Source organism: Coenobita brevimanus, chromosome 76 (assembly GCF_032717465.1).
Source record: "Coenobita brevimanus isolate Jiangsu-jjx chromosome 76, ASM3271746v2, whole genome shotgun sequence".
Lineage (NCBI taxonomy): Eukaryota > Metazoa > Arthropoda > Malacostraca > Decapoda > Coenobitidae > Coenobita > Coenobita brevimanus.
The window spans coordinates 14,629,420-14,651,398 of NC_137029.1; the positions used below are offsets into that span (position 1 = coordinate 14,629,420).

Consider the following 21,979-nt stretch of genomic DNA (forward strand, 5'->3'; position numbering starts at 1 on the left):
TGCATCTCAACTTTACATAACTTATCAATTATTAAATATAAAACAGTATGATGAACCAGATTAATGCTGCTGATAATACAGGACTCTGATTCCCAATGTTAATTCTATTATCTAGTGATAACAAGATCAAGAGCAATAAAAAAAATATCTAACTCTTTTCTCACTCTTCCTATTGGATTTCAGCAACAAAAACCTTAACCCTCTCAGGGTTCAAGTGATGGGTGATTTTCATGGCACTTGGTATCTATTCTCGCCTCACTCAAAATAAATTATGTACCTTGCCCTACACTGTCACCCTCTTTATATAGTCCTACTCTCCCTCTCCTACTGGATAAAATAAAGATTGGTGTGTGTAAATGCACGGTACAGAGATATTTTAATGTATAAAATGGAAGATTTCATATGCATGTGACGCATATAAAAACTCCCAATTCGAGAAAGAGTTAATTCCCATAAAACACAATAGAAAACCCTGAGAGGGTTAAATACATTAGACCGATTCCCACAGTACTTTCATACCTTCTCTAACACTACACTCCATGCCAACACAAAGATGAAAGTTCTTTACACTATTTTGAAACCTCTCTGTTCAAATGAACTTTATTCCATAAATATTTCAGATCTACACTGTACCTCATTGAAAAAAAAAAAAAAAATCTATCAAAAACTTCAAATCAAATATTAGTATACTATATACAAAAAATATACAAGGTCTGTTCAGAAAGTATCTGACCTTAGGCTCTAAAAAAAAATAATAGTTAACCTGTTGGGCTAGGACACTAATCCTCCTCAAAGAATCAGTAGGAGCCTTCTGACTTGACACATGTAGCACATCCACAATTTTCAAAGTCAGTTTTCGGTATCTCCTGCAGGTGCTTTGTCGCATTCATCATGATGAACAGTGCTCAAGACATGTTGGAGTGCACAAATCACAATTCAAACTTTCTGAAGACTATTATCACTGGAGATGAGACTTGGGTGTATGGGTGTGGCCCAGAAACCAAAGCACAGTCATCCCAATGGAAGCATGCAGGGTCACCTCAGCCAAAAATGCACGACAGGTCCGCAGCTAGATGAAAAGCACTCGCATGTTGACAGTTTTTTTCTACTACCATGGTGTTGTGCATCACGAATATGCATCAGAAGGTCAGACTGTCAACAAACGTAACTACCTCGATGTTAGCCGTTGTCATGACGTAGTTCGGCAGAAAAAAACAGACCATTGAAAAGCAGCAAGTTGGAAGCTGCACCATGACAACACCCCTGCCCATTCTTCTCAACTGACTCAGAATTTTTGGTCAAAAATAACATCCTTCAGGTCTGGTATGCTCCCTACTCACCAGATATGGCTCCGTGTGACTTTTGGTTATTTCCCAAGCTCAAAACTTTGCTGAAGGGTTCCTGATTTGAGATGAAAGAAGCACTTATGATGAATGCAATGAGACACCTGGAAAAAAACACACACACACACACACACACACACACACACACACACACACACACACACACACACACTTTGAAGAATGTTCCAGGCAGTGGAAAGAATGCTGGGCCTACTTTGAGGGGGATTAGTGTCCTAGCTCAAGAGGTTAGCTGTTTATTTTTTTAGAGCCTAAGGTCAGATACTATCTGAACAGACCTCCAATACCAGTATAGTACCACTTTAAGCATGCAGCTATAAGAAAAAATATATGATCACCATTAAGACTGTGAATAAATAAATGGTATGACTTTCATCATTTATGCTAAATGCACTGCAATATGAATGAATTAATGACATGACCTTAACTAGATATGGCACTCACATTTTGTCTACATAAATTTCAATAAATAAATTAATAAAAAATACAACCTTCACCAGATGTGGCACTTCCTTAAGGGGTTCATGCGGGATCCATTAATGCAAGAGAAAGCGTGGGCAAAATCCCAAGAATTGGAAAGGGTGCCCAGAACCCGGAATTGCCCAAGAACATGTGAATCTTTCAGGATCTCCTGGTGTGCAGTTTCCTTGGTGATAGCAGTGCACCACACCTGTTTAGAAGATTATCCAGAAAGTAAAAATCATAACGGCTTCATTCACCATGCAAAGAATGCCAAAAGTATTACAGTATCATAAAAATATCTAATAAAGATGCTTACGCAGTTCCCATACACTGTGCTAATATTTGGCTAAATGTCCATTAGCATTGGTTAAAAAAAAAAAAAAAAAAAAAAAAAAAAAAAAAGTGCAGTGATGTTTCTGTCACAATATTGCACTATACTTACACCTTGATGAAGATGTCTGTGACCATGACTGACATGCTGTCGACTCCCTACACTATCCCGCATAGAAAACTAATATTGCAGGCTGATGAATACAGTGGGTGTTATCTACAATTCTGTAGTACCCTGCCAGTGATGTTTTGTCACTGTGTGTCTCCAATGGTGCCATACTAGTAACCTTTGGTATGGTTGTGCTCTGTGAGCATTTCCATAAGCCCTGCATGTGACTCTTGCTTTGTTCATACAATGTGTGCATCTCCAGTGGACCTTGCCAGTAACTTTTGTAAAGCACTGACCTGTGCATATCATCAATGTCTCTTTTTTTTTTTTTTTTTTTTTTTTTTTTTTTTTTTTTGGGGGGGAGCACTTTTTCATTGCATTAAAACTCTTTGATGTCACAGTTGTATATCAGTGTAACTTCTGTAGAGTATGTTATGCCCTTAAAAAAGGAAATCTTTAGTAAAGTTAGGGTCACAGGAACTTTTTAGTAGGCAAGTTGGGCTGGCTGGAGACTTGTTTGACACATTTGTTTTATTATAGCGAGTTGAAGGGGAGTGCTGAAATTATTTCTGTGTGCGGTCTGCCAGATTAACAGTTTACCCAAATAAGAAGAGGGCTTACTGTACATTGTACAGTATTTCACTGCACCAAGCTTTTCCTCTTTTACAGGTGCAAAAGGATACAACACAATGTTCCTCGACCCTAATTGTGTCAGGAGCAAGTCCCTCTCTCCCTCCTAATGTACTTAATATGGAGCAGAATGGCAAAGGAATTTGTTTTACTCCCATTCAGGTGCTAACAAGAACACCAATGAAAGAACAGGTCTATCTATCTATCCATCTATTGCCAGACACCATAATCCCATAAGAGGTGGCCATTTGACTTTATTTGTTTTACGGGGAGGGGCACTAACTCTCCACCAACCCATTTGTTGACATGTAGGGAGCACGTATGGTTTGATTATATGGTTACCACCTGGCGCTGTAAATGGTTTCTTGGTTTACAGGAAACCATTTGGCTTGTCACTCAATGTAAAGCCACCTGTAAAGGAACGAAAAGCGATAAGAAGTGACAGGAAAGATGGGAGAAATAAGAAGACAGGAGGGCAGGCACAGAAAAAGAATGATACAGGCTAAGGAAGAAGTAGGCAGCACTACATCAAGTGAGTGGATGATGGTCGCCACCACCTACCACTGATGAACAGGTACATAATGTAAAAAGTGGTTATTTTAAGACTGCCGTGTTAATGTCCTACTATATAACTGTATAAAGGGCATTACTGAGATCATAATTCCTGCACAGCACAGTCATAAGAAAGAAACACAAACAGCAGAAAGAGAATATATCTGGCACTGATATGAATAATAACTGCACTAAGATAAAGAAACTAACCTGAGCATACCCAAGGAAGAAAAGTTGTTCGTGAGAGAGCTGGAGACCAGGGAGGGAATGTTCAATCCCATGCTGTTTCACCCAGGACTGATATGCTCGGAAGCTGGCCTGCAGACCACCATTATCAGCAATGTTCTCTCCTAATGAGTTCAGCAGAGGATAAAGATCAGTGGAATAAAACATGAAAGTTACTACATCCTGAAAAGAGAAGACAATATGAATTAGCACCAGCCTGTTACTACAACAGGAAAAATACCAGAGGAAACACAGAGACCCTCCTCTCCTGCAGCTGCCACACTGGTGATTCAAGAAATTACACAATTACTGTATCTAATGGATATCTATATCTACCTCTTGCAAAAGAATTCAAAATAAGATTATTTCCTTCAAACATAAAATCGTAAAATTGCACTGAGGTATAACTTCAAATTATTCACCATGCAACACATATCAGTGTGTATCCAGAGGCAGTCTGGAAAAATTGCTTCTGCTAGCCTATGACATACTTTAAATGTTAACTCTTGGTGTTAAGAATGATTTCATTTGGGATAGAAATTCCAAAGTACAATACAGTACCACTTACCCAGTGTTAGCTTGCCATTAAGGTGCTCTCCTCTCAACTGATAGGTGGAGTACTGATCCTCCATGCACTTTGTAAGATTATTAAATTTGGCAATAGTCTCCTCTTCCCACCACGGCTCCATGTTTCCTTCACGGTCATATTTCCGGCCTGCCAATTAGAGTTTATGTGAAATTAGGTTCAGGAAAAATTTTAATTACACACAGAAATAACTGGCAGTAAACTGTGTCCATAAAGATAGAATTAGAGGGCAAATTTTTCATAACAATTAAAGAGAAATGGCTCACTGTAAGACAAGACGTGTTCCAGCATCAACATATATCTTATCAACATTCTCTGAGCCCTTCATATCTTTCAAGTCACTCACCCTGATCATCAAAGGCATGAGCTAGCTCATGGCCCATGACCACACCTGCAGCCCCATAGTTGAGAGACTGTGGATTGTTCCGGTGGAAGAGTGGTGCCTGAAGTATTCCCGCTGGAAACACTATGTCATTTCTGAGGAAAACACATTCAGCTTTAATATATAGTGATATATTCATAACTGTTTCTCCCTAAAATAGAAAATATTCAGAATACATATGCTATTCATTAACCTGAAGCACAGTGTAATAATTCACAACTACAAACATGTTTCTGAATAGTCAAACATTTCTTTTTCCTCCATATAGACCAGTCAAGGAATCACTGAAAGTAGCTTCCAAAGGCCACTTTCAGATACCACAAATCACTGGGAGTCAAAGGACACATCCAAGCTCATCCTCAGACTGGGCAGAAGCATGTCCACTTATTCTGCCATGGCAAAGTGAAAGCACCATATATTTTTACATTTACGGTTAGAGACCACTGACCATAACGGAATACAGTATATAGTTTTTTTTTTTTTTTTTTTTCCCCACTAATGGCAATTCTACATATATCACAGTCCTGAGCAACTTCCCTACTCTGTTCCCTATCCTGGAGGTCTCCCTGCAGGACCTCATCCTACATATACCTCAGTTTGTGTCTGGGCATTCTTTCCTACACATTCATAATTGTACCTTACACAATCAGTTCCACTTCCCCTTTCTCACTACATATCCAAATCATTTTAACCTACCAGTTCACAACACTCTTCTTATATCTCTCATGCCAAATCTCACTCATAGCACACTGTTCTCAGTTCTGCCATTCAGTGATGCCTTACTCATCCATTTGAACTTTCTCATTTCTGTTTGTTCCAATCTGTTAGTATCCTCTTCACTCACTGGCTACAGTATCAACACAAAATATTACTTGCAAACAATCCACTATGACCACATTGCAATGCAACCCACACCACAGCTTACTTCATGCATCACACTACTGCAACACAGAGAATCTTTCAACATCACCTAAAAAAAAAAAAAAAAAAAAAAAAAAAAAAAATATCTCTGGGAGTGACCAAGTGAAGCAACTAATTTCCTTACGTCCACTGGGTTCATGTTCACATGAGCCCAGGGTTGCAAAAACAACAACAATCACTGGCCAAGTCTCACTGCCATACACCATATCACTTTTCACACATCTTTTGCAGAGAGTAGCCTACCCTTAACATGAATGGGAGTCCTCTCACAGTCAGGAGAAGCAACATTTCCCTAAACTTCTTCCATCCACTTTTCATTCTAGGAATGAATTAGCTTCTGCTCCTCCTGCACCCAGCATGTTTCCATATAATAAAACTTCACACATTTTAAGTGGCTGTCATCTCAGACAACACTTTCCACTCCACTGCCCACATCCAGAATACTCCTGCATACTGTACAATGAAAAGTGCCCACAACTTGCTATCTACCCTGATGCAACTGCATCTGTTGTGGACTTATTTCGGCAGTCAACCAAGACACACCCATCACCATCCCTAACTGCATCCTGCCAATTGCCCTGCTCACAGCAACATCAATCAATGGCCAAGGGCCAAACACTGGATCTGCTTACTTCAAACCTTCTTTGTTCCAGTCTCAAACTCCTCATTCAGTAAACAGTTATAATACATTTTTATAGCTTCTTTAATATCCTCACTGTCCACCAGTACCTTTCCTTCATCACTCCTCACATACTGCTTACTTAACACATCTCTGTTTTCCCTCTTCAAATCTGTTTTGCCACCTTAAATACCCCATTCTACTTTTCAGCACGGTTAAAGCTATCCAGTAAAAGTCTTTGAGATTCAAAGTTTGCGCACTTTGTATATCTCCTTTCTCACCCTACACTTGGCAGCCAAGTATTCCTCTCTGTTGCCACCCATTTTCCATTCCTGGAAAAGACTTCTTTTCTCCTTAACTGTGGTTTCTATACCTTCATTCCAACACCATGGTATCTTACGTCTTAGTGGGCCTCTTATCCATCCACATACTGAATCATAAACTCTCAAGAAATTGTTCTTGACAGCTTTGTACTGCTGTCTGGCCACCATTCTACCCATCTCATTATGGAAGGCATCCCTTACTGCTTGGTTTTTCAACTTTCACATTTTCCTCCTGACTGCATAGGTCCAATTCTTCACTAACTGCTCTTTTAGTACCACATCACATATTGGTAATTTGTACTGCTGCACACACTCATCACTCCTTACAACTTTAACATTCTTCACTAACCTCCTATCAACCCTCTGACCAAGAAATAGCTAGTCAATCTGGCTACTACTGCTCCCTAATTCATATGTAATCAGTCTACTTTCCCTCCCTTCCTAAAATGCCTGTTGCAACAGGCATTCCATTGCCTTCCCAAACTCCAGTATCCTTTCTCCTTCCACATTCCTCATACCAAACATGTATCCCCAATACACCCTTTTATGCACCCACATGACCATTTAAATCCCCACCCAAAACTCCTATCTTATTATCCCCCATCCCATGTATCAAATCATCCCAGAATATGTCCTTTTGTAAAGGAGGAAAAGGGAGGTACAAGGTTAGGTTATACACAGATGTGATAATGATGTAGTTTCCATGTAAAGATTTATCAAATTATAAGTGGACGGAGACAAAAATAGTTTCCTTTAAAACATTACTGTACTGTACTGTGATTTACTGATGCCTTTACAGTCAATCTGATACATATAGGCTAAACTGGACACATTGTGAGTGGCTATTGATATTGTTATATTGCTCATTCCTAGGAACATCATTTTGTAACTGATTTCCCTAATCATTATTACACATGCATTCATGAAGTGAAACTGGGTGCTCTGGTTTGATTTGTGTGTGTGTGTGTGTGTGTGTATTTACCTATTTGTATTTACCTATTTGTAGTATACAGGAATTGAGCAATGCTCGTATTGTCCTGTCTCCATGTCCACATTTATCAAGTCTACCTTTACACACATGAATGTTTTTCTCATGCACCACCTCTTTGTCTAAGTCGTTCCAAATATTTAAGAATATACCTAATTGTGATATACACGGAATGTACTATGCTCGTGGGTTTCCGTCGCTGTTTCTCAATAAGTCGAATTTAACTTTAAACTCGTTTAAGTTTTTAGACTGGACAATCCCTTTGTCCAGGCTATTCCATAAGTCTATACTTCTGTAAGGAAAGCTATATTTCTTGATATCCTTCAAGCAGCTTGACTTTTTCAATTTCATTCCATGTCCTCTTGTTGCTCTCTTATCCCATACAAACAGATCTTCTTTGTCAATTTTATCTACTCCCACCATGGTCCTGAACACCGCAATCATGTCTCCCCTCTTTCTCCTTTCCTCTAACGAAGGCAAATCCAGTTTTTCCAGCCTCTCTCTGTATGACAGGTCTGTCAGACTGGGGACCATTTTGGTTGCTGTTCTTTGTATTCTCTCAATCTTGTTTATATCTTTCTTTTTGTGTGGGCACCACACTACCGCTGCATATTCTAACCTGGGGCGGATCATGGCCACTATCAATTTTTTCATCATTTCCTCATCCATATAATGAAATGCTACTCTTATGTTAGTCAAGAGCTTATAAGTCTCTCCAACTACCTTGTTAATGTGCTTTTCTGGTGACAAACTATCTTGGACCAGCACTCCCAAATCTTTCTCTTCTCTCCTTTTTGTGATTAATTCATTACCCAAAAAATAATTCAGTGATGGTCTCCTGGTACTTTTACCCATTTCCAATATTTCCCATTTCTTTACATTAAATTTCATTTCCCACATCCGGCTCCAATTGTGTATCCTATCCAAATCCTCCTGCAGTATTTTACAATCCTCCTCAACCTCTACCTTCCTCAAGATCTTTACATCATCAGCAAACAGACTTGCATAACTGTTCACTCCATCTACCATATCATTTACGTAAATCAGGAACATTACTGGCGCCAACACTGACCCTTGAGGGACTCCACTTGTTACTTCCCTCCATCCAGACATCTTTTCCTTTATTACTGTCCTCATTTGTCTGTCTCTCAAAAAGTCTCTCATCCATTCCAGAAGTTTCCCCTTTAGTCCTCCTATATATTCTAGTTTCCACATTAGTCTCTTATGAGGTACCTTGTCAAAGGCCTTCTCTAAGTCTAAGTACACACAATCCACCCAACCATCTCTCTCCTGTACCACATCAATCGCTCTTGAGTAAAAGCTCAACAAGTTTGAAACACATGACCTTCCACTTCTGAATCCAAACTGACATTCAGCCAAAATATTCATCTCTTCCAGATATTTTATCCATCTGTCTTTCAGGATTCTCTCACACAATTTTGCGACCATGCTGGTTAGAGACACTGGTCTATAATTCAGGGGTTCTTCCCTGCTTCCTTCCTTGTAAATTGGTACCACATTTGCCCTCTTCCATTCTTTTGGCACTTTCCCCTCTTCCAGTGAGCATACAATTAAGCTGTGAATTTTATCCGCCAGTTGTTCTCTGCATTCCTTCAGTACCCAATTAGAAATTCCATCAGGTCCAGGGGCTTTCCTTACATCTTGAGTTTCCAGTAATTTATACACTTCCTGTACCTCCACTTTTATATCTTTCATCACCGGAACATTTCTAATCACTCCCTCCCCTTCCACAAGCTCCTTTTCTTTAGTGAAAACTGACTGGAAACGTTTGTTCATTATTTCTGCTTGCATTGCCGCATCCTTAAAGACCTCTCCTTCTACTTTCAGCTTGATGATTCCTTCCTTTTGTTTCAGTTTGCCATTAACAAATCTATAAAACAGTTTGGGTTCATCCTTGCATTTGTCAATTATACCTTTTTCAAAATTCCTTTCTTCTTCTCTACATATTCTTGTGTATTCATTTCTTGTTCTTTTATATTCTTCCTTTGTTCTGTCATTACCTCTCTTTCTCCAATTGTTCCACGCCTTATCTCTCTCTTTTTTTGCTATCATACACCTTCTATTAAACCACTCCTTTTTCCTGTTTTCTTTCCCTCTTACTCTTGGTACAAATTTTTCCACTCCCAAATTATAGAGGTCTAGAAAGATATCCCACTTCCTCTGTATCTCTCTTGTTTCTCTGAATTTTCTCCAATCTGCATTTTCAAAAAAGTTTCTCAAGCCTGTAAAATTTGCTTTCCCAAAGTTGTATCTTCCCTGTCTATGAAGCTCGTCTCTTGGCTCGACGTTTCCTATTAACATCTGGAACTCAATGACCTCGTGATCACTTTTTCCCAAAGGACAGAGATATTCCAATGATTCTATTACATCGGGTTCTTTGGTGAACAGTAAATCTAACCTTGCTGGTGTGTCCTCACCTCGAAACCGTGTCTCTTCTTTGACCCACTGTGTCATCACATTATTCATTATTATATTTAATAACATAGTGCCCCACGAATCCTCGCCGGCTCCCGAGTACCATTCCTCCCATTTCACCTCTTTACAATTAAAGTCACCCACCAAAATTATATCATTGCTTTTCTCAATTATTTTTTGCAAGTAGCTAGCCATATCTGACAACATCTCATGGTATTCGTCATCCTTCCATGCTCTCGTCTTTGGGGGAACATACACTACCGCCATATCTCTCTTAACATTCTCTCCAGTTTCTAATTTCATATATATCACTTCAGCCCTGCCTTCTCCCATTTCCACAGTATCTACATTTATGTTGTTCTTCACTGCTATCATCACTCCTCCTCCCTTTTTTTCTTTTCTGTCTTTTCTCCACAGTTTGTATTTACCATCTCCCAAATGAACATCAATATCTTCTCTTAATTTGGTCTCTACAAAGCACATGACATCAGGTTCATGTTCTCTCAAGAAATCATTAATTTCGATCGTTGTCGATATGAAACCATCAACATTAGTATATATCACCTTCAAATTATTTTTGACATTATTAATACCCTCTTCTCTCCTACTCTCTGTCCGTATCACTTCCTCAACTTCTGATCTTTCACAACCATCCCCTTTAGTTTCCTTCACTTCTATTTCCTTAAATACCATTTCCTTACTTTCATATCCAATACTCTCCAAAAAAAAGTATTACATTCTTCCTCTGTCCTCTTATCATTTTTTTCCTTTACTTCTTCCTTTAATGATTTTGTGTGTGTGTGTGCATGTGTGTGTATTTCTATCTATCTATCTATTGCCAGACGCCTTAATCCCTTATAAGGAGTGGGCACAAACAAATCACCTCCACGTCACCCTGTCCCCCGCCATTTCACTGCCCCGCTCCCAATTCACACACCCCTCTCTCATATCCCTCTCCACTCCATCCCTCCATCTCATCCTTGGCCTTCCCCTCCCTCTCTCTCCCTCCACCTCACTCACATACACTCTCCTCATCAGTCTCTCATTCTCCATCCTCTTCACACGGCCAAACCACCTCAGTGTGTTTCTCCTAATGCTTCCTATCACATCCACATCCACACCACAACACTCCTTCACATCCTCATTTGTCAGTCTATCTCTCCATGTGACTCCACAGGTTCCTCTCAAATAACTCATTTCCACTGCCCTCACTCTTGACTTGTGTCCCTCCAACAACGTCCAAGCTTCACTTCCATACAACAGAGTTGGTATCACAATACTGTCATGTAATAACTTTTTCACTTCCATGCTCACTTCCATGTTTCTTATCACTGCTTTCAGGGAACCAGCTACCTTTCTTCCTTGTTGTAATATTTCAAGCACTTCACCCTCCAAACTTCCCTCCTTACTCATCACGGGTCAAGTCTCTGTCTCAATCGGTCAAACTCTGCTTAAAACTCATTTAAGTTTTTGAGCTTTAAGATCACTTTGTCCAGGCTATTCCACAGGTCAATGCATTTATATGGAAAAATATTTCTTGTTATCTTTCAGGCAACTTGTCTTTTTCAATTTCTTTCCATGCCCTCTTTTTGTTCCCCCATCCCACATAAATGTGTCATTTCTGTCAATTTTATCAACTCCCATCATTGCCTTGAACACTGCAATCATGTCACCCCTCTCTCCTCTTTCTTCTAAGGAAAGCAGACCCAGCTTTTCTAGTCTTTCCTTGTACTATAAATCTGTCAGGCAAGGGGCCATGTTGGTTGCTGCGCTTTGTATTCTTTGGATCTTGTTTATATCTTTCTTTTTATGTGGAGACCACACCACTGTCACATATTCTAAGCTGGGGCAGATCTATCTATCTATCTATCTATCTATAGCCCGACACCCTAATCCTGCAAAGATCACAGCCATTATAATTTTTTCATCATCTCCTCAACCATGTATTCCAAATGCCACTCATATATTTGTCAAGAGTTTATATGTCTCTCTGACAACCTTGTTAATGTATTTTTTGGGTGACACATTATCCTGGACCAACACTCCCAGGTCCATCTCTTCTCTCATTTTTGTGATTGGTTCCTTTCTCACTGAGTAATTCAATGATGGCCTCTTTGTACTTTCACCCATTTCCAATATTTTGCACATTTTAACATTAACTTCATTTCCCATACCCAGCTCCAATCGTAAATCCTGTCCAGATCTTCCTGCACCATTTTATGATCCTCTTCAATTGAAACCCTCATCATGATCTTTGCATTGTTTGCAAGCAGGCTTGCATAACTTTTCATTCCACCCACCGTATAGTTTACGTAAATCAGGAACATTACAGGCACCAGCAATGGGCACTGCAGGACTCAACTTGTTTCTTTCCTCCATCTTGATATCATGTCCCTTATTACTGTCCTCATCTGTCTGTCTGTCTGTCTGTCACGAAGTTCTTCCCTGTTTCCTCCCATATAAATTGGTACCACATTTGCGTGTGTGTGTGTGTGTGTGTGTGTATTTACCTAACCGTATTTACCTAATTGTCATATACAAGAAATGAGCTACGCTCTTGCGGTACCGTCTCTGTTTCTCAATAAGTCAAATTTAGCTTTAAACTCGTTTAAGTTTTTAGACTGGTTGATCTCTTTGTCCAGGCTATTCCACAGGTCTATACATCTGTAAGGAAAACTATAATTCTTGATATCCTTCAAGCAGCTTGGCTTCTTCACTTTCATTCCATGTCCTCTTGTTACTCTCTTATCCCATAAAAACAGATCTTCTTTGTCAATTTTATCTACTCCCACCATGGTCCTCAACACTGCAATCATGTCTCCTCTCTTTCTCCTTTCTTTTAAGGAAGGTAAATCCAGCTTTTCCAGTCTCTCTCTGTACGAAAGATCTGCCAGACTGGGGATCATTTTGGTTGCTGTTCTTTGTATTCTCTCAAACTCGTTTACATCTTTCTTTTTGTGTGGGAACCACACTACTGCTGCATATTCTAACCTGGGGCGAATCATGGCCACTATCAATTTTTTCATCATCTCCTCATCCATATAATGAAAGGCTACTCTTATATTAGTCAGGAGTTTATACATCTCTCTAACTGCCTTGTTAATGTGTTTCTCAGGTGACAAACTGTTCTGGACCAGCACTCCCAAATCTGTCTCTTCTCTCATTTTTGTAATTGGTTCATTACCCATGAAATAATTCAATGATGGCCTCTTGGTACTTTTACCCATTTCCAATATTTTACATTTCTTTGCATTAAATTTCATTTCCTACATCCGGCTCCAATCGTGTATCCTATCAAGATCCTCCTGCAGCATTATACAATCCTCCTCAACCTCTACCTTTCTCAAGATCTTTGCATCATCAGCAAACAGACTTGCATAACTGTTCACTCCATCTATCATATCATTAACATAAATCAGAAACATTATTGGCGCCAACACCGAGCCCTGTGGGACTCCACTTGTTACTTTCCTCCATCCAGACATCCTATCCTTTATTACTGTCCTCATTTGTCTGTCTCTCAAAAAGTCTCTCATCCATTCTAGGAGGTTCCCCTTCAGTCCTCCTATATGCTCTAGTTTCCACATTATTCTCTTATGGGGTACCTTGTCGAAGGCCTTCTCCAAATCTAAATAAACACAATCTACCCAACCATCTCTCTCCTGTAGCACGTCAATTGCTCCTGGGTAAAATCTCAAAAAGTTGGAAACACATGACCTTCCACTTCTAAATTCAAACTGACTATCAGCCAAAATATTCATCTCTTCCAGATATTTTATCCATCTATCTTTCAGAATTCTTTCGCACAATTTTGCGACCATGCTGGTTAGGGACACTGGTCTATAATTCAGGGGTTCTTCCCTGTTTCCTCCCTTATAAATTGGTACCACATTTGCCCTCTTCCATTCTTGAGGCACTTTCCCCTCTTCCAGAGAACACACAATTAAACTGTGAATCTTATCCGCCAGTTGTTTTCTGCATTCCTTCAGTACCCAATTAGATTCCATCTGGTCCAGGGGCTTTCCTTACATCTTGAGTTTCCAGTAATTTATACACTTCCTTTACTTCCATTGTTATATCTTCTATCACTACATTTCTATTCACTTCCAACCCTTCCACAAACTCCTTTTCATTTGTGAAAACTGATTGGAAACATTTGTTCATTGATTCTGCTCGCATTGCTGCATCTTTATAGACCTCTCCTTCTACTTTCAGTTTGGTGATTCCTTTCTTTTGTTTCAATTTGCCATTGACAAATCTATTAAACAGTTTGGGTTCATGGCCATGTGGAGAGGATGGAGGGTGAAAGACTGACAAAGAGAGTGTATGTGAGTGAGGTGGAGGGTGGAAGAGGGAGGGGGAGACCGAGGATGAGATGGAGGGATGGGGTGGAGAGGTATATGAGAGAGGGGGGTGTGAGTTGGGAGCAGGGCAGTGAAATGGCGGGGGACAGGGCGACTTGGAGGCGATTTGTTTGTGGCCACCCCAAACGGGATTGAGGCGTCAGGCAATAGATAGATAGATAGATAGGTTCATCCTTACATTTGTCTATTATACCTTTTCCAAAATTCCTTTCTTCCTCACTATGTATTCTTGTGTATTCATTTCTAGTTCTTTTATATTCCTCCTTTGTTCTGTTGTTACATCTCTTTCTCCAATTGTTCCACGCCGTGTCTCTCCCTTTTTTTGATAACATACAACTTCTATTAAACCACTCCTTTTTCCGGTTTTCTTTCCCCCTTACTCTTGGCACAAATTTTTCCACTCCTGAATGATAGAAGCCTAGAAAAATATCCCACTTCTTCTGTATCTCTCTTGATTCTCTGAATTTTCTCCAATCTGCATTTTCAAAAAATTTTCTCAAACCTGTAAAGTCTGCTTTCCCAAAGTTGTATCTTCCCTGCCTATTAAGCTCGTCTCTTGGCTCCACGTTCCCTGTTATCATCTGGAACTCAATGACCACATGATCACTTTTTCCAATAGGGCACAGATATTTCAATGATTCTATTACATCGGGTTCTTTGGTAAACAGTAAGTCTAGTCTTGCTGGTGTGTCCTCACCTCAGAACAGTGTCTCTTCTTTGACCCATTGCGACATCACATTGTTCACTGTTATATTTAATAATATGGTGCCCCATGAATCTTCACTGCCTCCTGAGTCCCATTCCTCCCAGTTCACCTCTTTACAATTGAAGTCACCCATTAAAATTATGTTGAGCAACGTTGGGTCTGGTTAGTACTTGGATGGGTGACCGCCTGGGAACACCAGATGCTGTTGGCATCCCTACGTGTCAAGTGGGGTTGGTGGAGGATTAGTGCCCCTCCATGTAAAACAATTAACTCTAAGCCATTGGCCACCCCGTCTGGGATACATGGCGTCTGGCAATGTGTGTGTGTGTGTGTGTGTGCTTTTCTCAATCAGTTTCTGTAAATAACTAGCCATGTCTGAAAACATTTCCTGGTATTCATCATCACTCCAAGCTCTTGTCTTAGGGGTAATATACACTACCACCATATCTCTCTTGCTGTTCTCTCCAGTTTCTAATTTCATATTTATCACTTCAACCCTGCCTTCTCCCATTTCCATGGTATCTACATTCATGTTGTTCTTCACTGCTATCATCACTCCTCCTCCCGTTTTTTCTTTTCTGTCTCTTCTCCACAGTTTGTATTTACCATCTCCCATATGAACATCAATATCTTCTCTTAATTTGGTCTCTACAAAGCACATAACATCAGGTTCATGTACCCTAATAAAATCGTTGATTTCTAGCCTTGCCGATATTAAACCATCAACATTAGTATATGCCACCTTCTAATTATTTTTGATGTATTTTATACCCTCTTTTCTCCTTCTCTCCACCTGTACCACTCCCTTAATTTCTGATCCATGACTCTCCAATAAAACACTGCCTTCTCTTCCTCCGTTCTCTGTTTGTTTTTTACTTTTGCTTCCTTTATTAACTTCTTTATTTTAGCTCTTTCTTCCTCACTTGCATCTTTCCTTATCCAAACATTTTTTAACCCTTTCTTCTCTGATAATTTCCATGTTCTACTGATAATTTTGTTTACTGTTGCCTGAGACTTAAACTTTACCTTCAATGGCCTTGCCCCTCCTTCCTTGTACTTTCCTAACCTAAACACCTCTTCAATCTCTTCTTGAGCTTCGTTGTTTTCCTCCATGACTACTGATATTATTTCTTTTACCTTACTCAGTTCTTCTCTTTCTCTTTCTGATCTTATTGTCATACGTTTTTCTTTAGCTCCTGAAATTATTACACATTTTTTCTTATCTGCTACATCCCTAACTAAAGATTCTCTACTTCTCAGCACCCTAACCACTTCCCTCCCCATCTTTTTCTTGCTTTGTTGTTCTATAATCTCTTTCAAATTTACATTTCCCTCTTCCTGAATTTTCTTCCACCCCTTATGTTGCTCCTTGATTTCTTTAATGTGCTCGTCCTGTATTCTTTATTTGGATTCAACTCATCTAATTTGCTTTTCATCCTGTCTCTTTCTTCTTCCAACCTCTTATTCTCCCTCTTAAGCTGTTTAATTTCATTTTAGGCTGATTCATTGCTCACTTTTAATTCAGTAACTTCTCTTTCTTGTTTGTCACTATGTGTACAAATTTTTTCCAGTTTATTTCACAGACTTTTGATCTTGTTTTCCTGCTCTATGGTCCGTTCCTGTAACTCTTTAATTACTGCCCATATCTTTTTTTATCTCCTGGACATTCCTCTCCGCTGTTTTCTCTACAACTGCTATTCTTGTTTGGTTGAACTTAATACTTCCATTTCCCACGTCCTCTTCAGAGAAGCCCTCGAACTCTCTTTCGCCACTTGTAAACATTGCACCGTCCCTTTCCGCCATGAATCAACCATATGGAGACTTTCTATTTTCACTAAATCTTGTTGTTTTTATGACCGAAACCGCGATTTTTTAACTACTGTCCGACGGGACCACCACTCACGCACTCATTAACATAATCACAAATAGGCTGGTCTTCTTTTCGTCGCAGACTCAATGATTATTTCCCCATGATCCAGGAAGAGCTCCGTCTCTGTCAACGACCTGTGTGTGTGTGTGTGTGTGTGTGTGTGTGTGTGTGTTAACAAACTAAATTGGTTACTATCTGGTTATAATCTAACTTGGATGAAGGGTTAAGTGTCACCCAACGAATAAACCTACTGCTTTTGAGAACAAAAGGTAAATGGTCAGGGTCACAGGGCTAAGCCAAATGCTGACCAGGCAAAATCAACTTAGGGAATTTTATCTATATAAAACACACATGGAGGAAGGGTTGAGGGTAAGGCAAGTATGAAAAGATTTGGTTTGGAGAAAAATCAGTTAAAGATCAAGGTCACATGACAAAAGTTAAAGCTTGGCCCAATGTGTCTGTGTGTCAACAAAATATTGTAACTCAAACAGCCTTGATCCAATTCAGACCATACTTGGTGAGACAGTTGAGAGTCAGTCAAGGAGATGAACTAAAATTTTTTAGAACAAAAAATCAAAGGTCATGGCCACATGGGAAGGTCAATTTAAAGGTTTTAATCTGATTTAAATCAAACTTTGAGGAAGGGGTTGAGAATAGGGAAAGAATAAACAGATCTGATTTTGAGTCAAACATCAAAGCCACAGGGAATGTTCAAAGATCTAGGTCATAGATCACCAGCACTTGACTGACAGCAACCCAAGCCCTGTAACAACAATGCTTTCAGAATAACAAGTAAGAGTAGACTCTGACGACACTCTCTGGCCATGTACCAAATTAGACACTTCACCAGATCCTGTTTCAGAATCTGCCAGTAGGTTTGCTTCTGTCGCCCAGCTCTGATGCGAGATAGGCATTGAAAAAGCAGCCAGTGCTTCTATTTATCACAAAGTAAAACACCCCAAAACATATTTTACTCATCAAATTACTCATTTGGCATGATATGTAACAAAGAAATTACAATATGGGAGCCTTTTGATTATACAGTAAAAGTCCAATTCTTCGGCATCCAATTCCCCGGCAAATCTGACATTTCGGCAGTTTTGAGAAATAGTCCCATTTACAAAAATCTCTGATCGTTCGGCAGATTTTCCGATTTTTTTCGTCAGTCTTGAAATTCTCCATGAGGACCCTCTATTGCTGGGGACTTCTTCCAGCAGTAGCAGAGTCCAATCAACCCCTTCTATTGTACATACGTAATTAAGGAACCTACTATAAGTTTAGGTAAGTGCATGTGAACTTGTAGGCCTACTGTAACATTACATTTATATACAGTATGTTCACTAATTTCTTTATTTTTCATATTCATGTATAGTACTGTATTCATTACAGTATTGTACAGTATCAAACAGTATACAGTACTCTCTCCAAGCACATTTGTAATGATATGAGTAGTGATGATAGTGTTCACCGAAACATATAAGGTATTGAGAGGGTAGGGTTTTTGATAATTCGGCAATTTTGATTTTTCGGCACTAGCCTGGTCCCATAGATGCCGAAAAATAGGACTTCTACTGTATATGATATAATATATGTGTCATTTTGTAAACTCAATTTTTGTCAGTATACTCATCTCTGTAAGCAAAACACAGAGACAAAACCTATGCAGTTTTACTAGAACCATAAAGCAAGATAACAGTGATTAAAATATTTGCCATTTGTTAGCATCCACAAAAGAAAATAGATATGAGGCTGCAGATTTGGCAGCACCTTTTGACATGCTGCCCTGCCTGATGTGCTGCTATCAGGTACCTGCCCTTTTCACCATCTGTTTCAGCTTTTCCTTGCTGTACCACAAATATGGTGCACCTCTTTCTCTGAAAAACTCCCATAATTCTGGAATGGTCCATTCTTTTAAATGTTTCCCTGACTCCACTGCACAGTTTAGTAAGTGTACTACATCCAGCTCGTCCCCACACTCGGCTACGGTTGAAGTGTCGTACCGCGCTGCCATTTTTTTTTTTTTTTTTTTTTAATGGCTAATTCACTAACTAAGCATTCATTGAGTACACTATTTTCAGTGGAACAACTTACTTCTTTAAAGCATGCTAAAACACACACATCAGAAGTCCTGCAGGTACTTTCCTTTTACTGATTGCACACGATTTATTCAAATACCGTATAAATTATGTAAATAGACAACACACTATTTTAACCCCCAAGCTAAGATTCTCTCAAAGCTTGGTTATTCTTTCTTTACAGGTATACATATGCACTTGATTGAAGAGGAAAAAAGAATCCAATAAATAGCAACATTATTATTAACTTAGGGTACAGCAGGGAAGAAAGGTTGCTGGTTCTTTGAAAGCAGTGATAAGAAACAGGGAAGTGAGCATGGAAGTGAAAAAGTTACTACACGACAGTATTGTGATACCAACTCTAACATATGGAAGTGAAGCTTGGACGTTGTTGGAAGGACACAAATCAAGAGTGAGAGCAGTGGAAATGAGTTATTTAAGAGGAGCCTGTGGAGTCACATGGAGAGACAAGCTGACAAATGAGGATATAAAGGAGCGTTGTGGTGTGGATGTGGATGTGATAGGAAGCGTTATGAGGAACACACTGAGGTGGTTTGGCCATGTGGAGAGGATGGAGGGTGAGAGACTGACGAAGAGAGTGTATGTGAGTGAGGTGGAGGGGGGAAGAGGGAGGGGGAGGCCGAGGATGAGATGGAGGAATGGGGTGGAGAGGTATATGAGGGAGGGGGGTGTGAGTTGGGAGCAGGGCAGTGAAATGGCAGGGGACAGGGCGACGTGGAGGATTTTTGTTTGTGGCCACCCCAAACGGGATTGAGGCATCTGGCAATAGATAGACAGATTATTAACTTAGTATTAGGTACAGTTTCACAGGTCTTTAAAACCCCACAAAAATATTTAATTGAGGCTGGGCAACCCTAGGCCACCTGGTTGCAGAACTCTGAAACAGGCTTTGGAGAAGCCTCTAATTTCACCCCACTTGGCTCCACCACTGATGTAAGAAACATTGCCTCTGAGGTGAATGCAGGAAAATTAAATTAAACCAAGGCCAAACCTCCAAAAGGAAGAGGACATAAGACAAAATCTTAATGTTCACAATATATGTAATGTCTCTAAAAATATTACAACACAGCATCCATCAGTGGACAAACATGCACAAACACCCAGATGTCATACTGTACTTAAAAACAGTCATGACCTACCAAATGACCAATACTTAAAGATCCCAGGATTCACTTGCTATCAAACGAATCATCATCATCCGGACCTCCTTTCTCACCCTTGGGCAGGGTGAGGAGTAGTAATGTTCAGACAGCCCAAATTTGCCCACTCCAATGGGCCAAGTTTCCATCACTCATCATTCAAGCCCCCGGAAACCTGGCTCCATCTGATACACTAAAAACATTCACCACGTTCCCTAGCTTCACATAAATGTATCTGATAGAGTCAATCAAAAGAATCATAGTGGCGAATTGCATGCGGGTGTGGATATTACAATAAAAGCAGGGCTTCAGCATAAGATATATGATGACTTCCAGTTCTCTGATACCATCTCAGTCAAGCTGATGACATCTCTGGGCCCCATTAACATCACCACATAGAGAAAGCTGCATTATGTTTCCAGATACTTGCAAAACACTACGGAAGTCAAAACCGGCATATGTTATTGGAGATACATGCAGTACGCCTGACATACAAGCTTCGGTCACACTTCCACAAATATAATTGGGAAAAATATTACAAACCTTATCATAAACTAAAAGAGCTGAACACTTGAGACCCAGTTTCCCTACATTTATTGGGCACTCACCTTTAACCACCCCAGACATATTCTACCAAAAAGTAAAACCTTCCATACTACCCACATAACACAGGGCAAGCTTACCAGTGATGACCGCCTCTCGATTATTTTCAGAATAGCAACCTCTCCCATCCTTATGTCATCCACCCAGCAATGCAAAAAAGAAAAGAAAAAAAGAAAAAGCAAACTGGGACACTTGTACAAGTATGACAGACTTTCAGCTCCCTAATCTAGATTTGGAGGGAAAAGGCAAAATGGATCTAGACAATACACCAGATGTTTGGGATAATGCAGTCAAGACAGCACAAACACTTGCAGTCCCAACAACCACATGCAAGACCCTCTCATACCTATCACCATGTTCTATCTATCTATCTATTGCCAGACGCCTCAATCCCGTTTGGGGTGGCCAAAAACAAATCGCCTCCAAGTCGCCCTGTCCCCCGCCATTTCACTCCCCTGCTCCCAACTCACACCCCCCTCTCTCATATATCTCTCCACCCCATCTCTCCATCTCATCCTCGGCCTCCCCCTCCCTCTTTCCCCCTCCACCTCACTCACATACACTCTCTTCGTCAGTCTTTCACCCTCCATCCTCTCCACATGGCCAAACCACCTCAGTGTGTTCCTCATAACGCTTCCTATCACATCCACATCAACACCACAACGCTCCTTTATATCCTCATTTGTCAGCCTGTCTCTCCATGTGACTCCACAGGCTCCTCTTAAATAACTCATTTCCACGGCTCTCACTCTTGACTTGTGTCCTTCCAACAACGTCCAAGCTTCACTTCCGTACGTTAGAGTTGGTATCACAATACTGTCATGTAGTAACTTTTTCACTTCCATGCTCACTTCCCTGTTTCTTATCACTGCTTTCAAAGAACCAGCAACCTTTCTTCCCTGCTGTACCCTTTCAAGCACTTCACCCTCCAAACCTCCATCCTTACTCATCACACTACCCAAGTACTTAAACGTACTCACATTTTCCAATTCCTCACCATCCAACCTCGCTGTACATTCACTGACTTCACATCTCTCAAAGACCATCACTTTACTCTTCCCTACATTCACCTTTAGATTCCGTTTCTTACACACTCTCTCAAACTCATCCACCAAGCCTTGCAGCTCTTCTTCGTCTTCACTCAACAACACGGTATCATCTGCAAACAACAGTACAGGGAGTTTCCAAACACTATCCTCTCTCACCAGGGCCACTCCAACATCCACTACCCTACCTTGTACATGTTGTGATGTAATAAATGCACAGCACCAATTCAC

At 40.1% G+C, this 21,979-nt stretch overlaps 1 protein-coding gene across 1 annotated transcript in view; it reads right to left on the reverse strand.

Annotated features, from left to right (window-relative positions):
- Positions 1-1,854: 1,854 nt before the first annotated feature.
- Positions 1,855-21,979, reverse strand: part of Nep3 (M13 family metallopeptidase neprilysin 3) — a 659,418-nt gene continuing 639,293 nt past the window's right edge. Inside the window, exons 14-17 of the mRNA XM_080279018.1 lie at positions 4,602-4,732; positions 4,238-4,384; positions 3,655-3,794; positions 1,855-2,031 (exon numbers count right to left, since the gene is read on the reverse strand). Of these exons, the coding sequence (XP_080135144.1) occupies positions 1,855-2,031; positions 3,655-3,794; positions 4,238-4,384; positions 4,602-4,732 (595 nt within the window). The remainder of the gene's footprint in view (positions 2,032-3,654; positions 3,795-4,237; positions 4,385-4,601; positions 4,733-21,979) is intronic.